The 6,572-nt window shown below is 42.1% G+C and overlaps 1 protein-coding gene across 1 annotated transcript; it reads left to right on the forward strand.

The window, feature by feature from the left end:
- Positions 1–5,107: 5,107 nt before the first annotated feature.
- Positions 5,108–6,572, forward strand: rprml (reprimo-like). Its single transcript, XM_059348433.1, has one exon. It carries the CDS (start codon positions 5,505–5,507, stop codon positions 5,838–5,840), a length of 336 nt encoding a protein of 111 aa, XP_059204416.1. The 5' UTR covers positions 5,108–5,504; the 3' UTR covers positions 5,841–6,572.

Consider the following 6,572-nt stretch of genomic DNA (forward strand, 5'->3'; position numbering starts at 1 on the left):
ATCTGATGAGAGCTCGCCACAGAAAAAACTCTTCCCATTCCGCTGAACGACGGAGCAGACGGAAATTTGCCAGCTTCTAAAACAAGAACGAAAAAAGAAAATGAGGCAGAAAATGGGATAAAAGCTCAGATTGCCCCACAGAAATAAACTTTGGGAAGTGTGTGGTCTGTGTGTGTGTGTGTGTGTGTGTGTGTGTGTGTGTGTGTGTGTGTTGGGGCTTGCAGAAGCAGACAATGCTTCTTATCTCGGCACTTGTCCATTTATTGAATCTTTATCCCTGTGCCCTGCTCTTATTCTCCAGCTTGTTGCTAAGTTACTGCCACCCGTGTCCAAGAATTGCTGCGAGAAGAAATGACAAAAATAGAGAAATAAGTAGAAAAGCTATAATAGTCAACTGTTCTGCTGGCATTAAGCTCTCAGTGTGGGTAGATGGTGCAGGTAATACACTGGGGGCAATCAAACCCCCTCTCCAGTATTTACTGATTGGGATCTATTGGCTCTAAAGCCCTCTGTGGCGATCACCCCCACAGATGAATGGCATTTTCGGTACCGGCATCGCGCCAGTCGTCCTGAGTAAAAAGCCAGAGACTGGGTCAGATGGCAGCCAATTAAGACTGAACAAGAAGCGAGGACGGGGGCTGGAGGAGGAGAGGGGGATGGAGGGGTCCTGACCTATGTTACAGATCTATCTGGAGCCCTTTAAGCTTTTCATGGAGTGTGAGAATGCCGCCACGGAGAGCCAATATCAAAACGCAATTGCTCTCAGACAAAATCAGTGTTTGATTAACCACAACTGACTTACCCTTTCCGTGCCTCGCTGCGTTTGACTGGTGGGTGGGGGGGTCAAGTGTGGGGATATGACTTTTTTGCAGGTGAAGGGTTTGCAGGCTTATGAAATGTGCCCCGGAGACGCTGACGTGGGACAATGTGTGTTTGTGTTGTGACGTTTCGCTGTATGATGTGCCTTCCCCTGGTCCAGCCCCTCTCAGGGGATCACAGTGTATATGTGGAGAAAGTAAAAACAAATGAATAACTGCATGAGGGACGGAGAAATAAAACAAAGAGTGCGTTTATTTTGTTTTGTGTTGTTTTAAGTGCATCCAGACTTAAGAGCTGTGGGAAGTCTAATGTAGCCTGCTGTTGAATATAAGCCAGGCAGCTGGAAAGAAAGAAGGAAGGAACAAAGAAGACAAGGCAGATCATACAGCCTGCATTACTGAGATGTGGAGATGTGTCTAAATGGAAATGAGGTTAATGGGTAGCTGCTGGTGGAGTGCATGAGATGTCTGCACTGGAGAGGAAGACTTTTCTTCAATTAGATTCATGAAGTCTGTTTCTCAAACAAACAGATTTTCAACAGTGAGTCAAATGGACAGACTGCAGTCTGATATCCCCCTGAAAATCACAGCAATGGAATCATTAGCTCCTTAAAATAACTATAATGACTGATGGCTGCTTAGTGTGGGGTTGATGTGGGGCACCAGTCTGCGTCCCTGCAATCTGTATCAGTGTGTAATTAATGACTGTATTTACCTCTGCGTGATTAAGAGTCCCAAAGGTGGCAAGCCCCTTGAGATCAAAACATGGCCTCTAATGCGTCCACTGCATCTTGTGATGCTCATCTATCCATATTTAATACCCAAAACATGCTTTGTTAATGAACGGTTTCCTGGCACACACTCCAGCACATACGGGGACACAGCGGCGTCCTCGCAGTCCTGCGTACGCTTTCATCAGCTAATAAAAGAGGCATCTGTTAATTGAAAGTTGTGCAGAAGAGTCTGGGGTCGAGTCCTGAGTCATGTCAGCGCTGTGGCTGCCCCGCGGACACAAAGGACGCGGGGCTAAAGAGCAGAGGGGAGGTGGGTGTGGACAAACGCCACCTCCTTGTTGCTAGGGATGTCTTTACTTAGTTTGTGTTGCTAGGCTGCCAATTCCCTCATGTTAAGTGGAAACATCCCCCCCCCCCCCCCCCCCCTCTCCTCCGTCCAGGCACCTCATCGCTCCCTCCCTCTTCTTCTTCTCCAAACCAAAATAACTTCACCAACCATCTGTCACTGGGCTCATAGGTCTACTGTTGCTTAGGAACAAGTCAGACACTCACATTCATGTCTATATGCATCTTTATATGAATATATCTTTACATACAGTTTCACCAACAATAGGCACCAGTTAGATGCATATCTCCGCCTGTGACATCAAAAAACCATCCGGCTTTCACAGAAATTCCTCAGTGTGATGCTCCGTGAAGTTACAATTCAGCCACAGGTTCTTCCCTTCATGGAGCTTTTAAAGGGCAAAACTTCTTTAAAGACATGTAATAACGACGTGACAAATTTTCAAACGATTTTGGTAATTAGTTCAAAGGCAGCATGTTCACTGGAGTTTTCTCCTCCTTGACTTTGCAACCACTTTCCCCTCATTTGAAAATTCTTTGAAGTTTCGCAGTTTAAAGCCTCAAAGTGGCATTGTCAGGTTTTAACTGTGGCTGAGAATTTACATATTGACAGAGAGATGAAGTGTAAGTACAAGCTACTTTCCATAATCACACAGCAATGAATAATAGAAGAGAATCAAATTGCGAAGCATTGATTTACACGCTGCCAATTAATTTGCAGCAACCAAATCCTGCTGCTAATGAGATTACTTGATCTTATTGTACATGAAAAATATGCCCTGTTTTTGTGTTATCAGACATTAATAAATGATCTGACAGGAAACATCCTCCAGGCTTATGAGAGGTATTTGTGGATGGAGCTAATCATTGTTTGTACACAAGCTTGTCGGTTGGTGACTGAAAGCTGCTTACCCAGACATCAGGAGCGTCCCAAATTGAATTTCATGGCCTTTGTTTTTAGACAAACAGCAGATTAATTTGACAGGCTCTGCAGACGAGTCTGTTGCTTCATGTTTGAAGCCGTGTTTTACTAACCTGTTGAAGTTCATCAGAGAGACTCCTCAATGAGCGAGGCATTAAAAACAGTTTCCCTTTTCTATCTTTTAATAATTTGTTCATATATACTATATAATTAAAATGATATCAGAAGTTTAGGGGAGTTATAGCAGCTGCAATTCTTTGCTGTTTTAATTACATAATAAATATTAATTTGGTGCCATGATAGTTTAATAGTTTCTAACTTTGTTATAGTACCTCTTCCTCTTCACAGCAGTTACACTTCCATTAAAATGTGCAGAGATATTTTCATAAATTTGAAATGTTTTAAATTTTAAAGCACAGACTCAGAGAGATCTCACAGATCATTTTCCTGCAGCACAAATTGGCCTCTTTGGGTAATTTCTAAACTTACTAGGCAAGTATGCATTCATCCAGTAAAAATCTGTGGTGATGTCTAGTAGATATCTGCTTATAGTCATCAGAAAAAAGGGAGAATCTTGCAAACATGTCAATTTTAAATCAAGGTTCATGTATGGGAGAACATCGGCTTAAATATTCATAGGTACAGTAATCTAAAAAAGTTTAAAAAAGTGAAAATATATTATTAATTGCTGACCTTTAGAGAGAACCATCCTTTTCAACCACTCCATCCTGAACTTATTGTCATTTCTTTGAAGTCTGGTTGATAGGTAGAAAAACGCAGATTTGGGGGTATCACAATTTCAATTCTTAATTGATAATCACTCAAAAATTATCTTTAATTTCAATTATTGTAATCAGAAGCAGGATCAGTTAAATCAGGCATTCCCCAAAAATACCATGTATCCTTCCATTTTAGAGAAGAATTTGAAACTTATAATGGAAGTTTTCTGGGCATGAAACCAATGATCAGTTTGAATCAAGACTCCAAAGTCTAACATTTTCATAGCCTCAGTGCTGAAAGAATGTAAATGAAAAAAAATGTGATTGAATCATGGATTTGGAGAATTGTGACACCCCTCAGATGATAATAAAGACCATCAATAACAAAAGGTAACTCCAGGGTGAATGCCACATTCTGCCACCCTAAGTATTACAGTTCAGAGCTCATAAAATAAAACATAGCTGCATGCAGAAGGAGGTGAGTGACGAGGGAGAATCACATTACCCCATCATTGTAATAGAATCAATAATGATTTGAAACATCATGTGATATATTTGCAGTGAATCATGCTTACCCATGGCTCATATTTCTTTGCAGATCAGGTTTCGGGGGTTTCGTCTCCACCTTGTGTCCCAGGCAGCTGCGACAGATACACACAGCACCTGAAAGACAAAGTGATATTTGAATAACACCTCAGACAAAAACAGAGAGCTGTCTGCTGTTCAGGGGTTTCATTAAAGCCACCGTGTTTAGGGCGCAGTGAGAGCAGGGGAGCCAATATTTCTGATAAATATTTGCCATGGTTCAGTCATAGATTATTAATTCATGTCTTCATCTCTAAGTTATAGCTTGCTGTGCCTATATTGGTCTCTCTCTCTGTCTCTCTCTCGGGGAACCTGTGACAGTTCCCTCAGCAACAGACATTAAACTCTATAAATAAATCTCAGAGTAGAAGATGACAACCTGCAACTCATTTTGACTCTAACTGAAGGGAATGTTTTCAGGTTTAAAAAAAAAAAAAAAAGATTTTCAACACTTTCATGAGAAGCTTTTAAAGTTAATGTATGTCTTAATCAATATTGGCTAGGCTCTCAGGCATTATTGATGTGCATAAATGAGTGCTCCGTGGGTTTCAAAGAGCACACTTCAAAATATCCATGTTTAAAAGTCATTTAGTCTCGGTCGTACTTCAAAAGATAGAGTAACAGGAAGGGCCACTTCTTTGAAATACATTCACCTGTTGGATGACTTTTTAGGAGGCATATTGCTTTTTGAAAAAAAGGAAGAATTACTACAATAGAAATAAAAAACTGGGAGAATAAAAAGTGCAGATAATAATACAAACAAATCTCCCTTTACTCCAGAAGCAATAATTCACTAGAAATAAGGGGGAAATGTGTTTTGACGTGAAAATAAAGTTTTCTTTTTCTCTCTCTCTGTCTCCTTTTCTCTACATCAGAGGAGCAGCGCATTATCTGAGGCCATCTGACTACCTCCCCTGGTGAGGAGTGGTGGTGTGGTCCACGGGGAACTCATCATCACTTTAAAACGCACCAGAGACTTGGCACAAAAGAAGCGCTCGCAGGCGAACACAGACGCAAAGGGACTGTCTCTTATTACAACCGAGGAAACACGTTCTGCACCTTGCGCTCTCGAAGAATACTCACTCCAAGTCAGAAAGGTAGCCTTTGGACTTTTGAGTTGCAGAAACTTAGTTTTGGCAGCACCTGACGCGACGCGGATTGACTGCAGCAGCAGTCGGGTGATTTGGATGTGGTCATTACGCACTGAGGCTGCCTGTAGAGCTGGACTTTAAGAAGCGTATTGTTCTGGGCTTTCTTTCACTTATTCTTGTCTGAACAATCACATGACGCAAAGTTTCACTTGGAGTCCAGGTTCTTTGGTGAGACTGTGTGCCTGCCTTGTGGAGTCGCGTGTGTTTTTGCTGATAACTCGCAAGGAAACATGAACGTCTCCTTCTTCGACGTGACCCAGGGCGCGCTGTTTAACGGGAGTCAGACCCTCGCTGGAACTCTGGCGACATACTCCGGCAACGGCACCGGCAACGTGGTGACCGGCGACGGCGGAGGGTCTCTGGTGCTGGTGCAAGACGAGCGCAAACTCTTCGTCATGCGTGTGGTGCAGATCGCGGTGCTGTGCGTGTTGTCGCTCACCGTTGTGTTCGGTATATTTTTCCTAGGATGCAACCTGATGATCAAATCGGAGAGCATGATTAACTTCCTGGTAAAGGACCGGAGACCCTCCAAAGACGTGGAGACGGTCATGATCGGGCTCAGCTAGAGCATGGAGAGCAGGTACTGTGGAGAACTGGAGCGGAGATCCGGTATGAGGATCTGATGCGCGTTTTCCTCCTGCAGGTCAAGATCTGCATCTGCATGTACTTCTCGAAGACGCTCTCTGTGTCTTAGAGAGGAAATATATGCAAAAACTTCATTATTTCCTTCTGAAAACCGAATACAGGAAAGTAGTCCAGCGACCAATGTCCGTGCGTAAAGTGTGTGCGTAAAACACGGGAAATTGTTTACACGTGGGCCGATCTGTCTATTGATCTGTTTTGAGTGAATTTAATGTTGCCAACTTGAACAAAGTGACGAAAATGTTTACAAGTTACCTCATTTTTTTGTTTCGCTACTTTTTTCTTTTTTTGTAAATTTGAACTGATTGTTAATGAATGTTTTTAAAACTGTCAAAACGCATGATTGTGAATTCTTATACTTCCACGTCAGCCAGTGTACTATGTGGACGTGATGGACATGTGGGTATTCCTATACAAAGTATTTTTCTTGGTCTCGTTTGGTAAAAATACACTTTAATTGATGAAATCTTGCACGTTTTTCAACAAACTCCGTCACAGCTTTATGGAGTGGTTCTGGTCCTGTTTGGCATGCTCGCTAATTGATCTGTAAAGTGATTTTTGGACCCGTTTTGCACTTTTGAAATCACTGATGCTGCATGAATTATTTTGTACGAAAATACTTGAAATTGCAGCATGCAATTAAAACATTGAAATTA

Source organism: Centropristis striata, chromosome 13, assembly GCF_030273125.1.
Source record: "Centropristis striata isolate RG_2023a ecotype Rhode Island chromosome 13, C.striata_1.0, whole genome shotgun sequence".
NCBI classification, from domain to species: Eukaryota; Metazoa; Chordata; class Actinopteri; order Perciformes; family Serranidae; genus Centropristis; species Centropristis striata.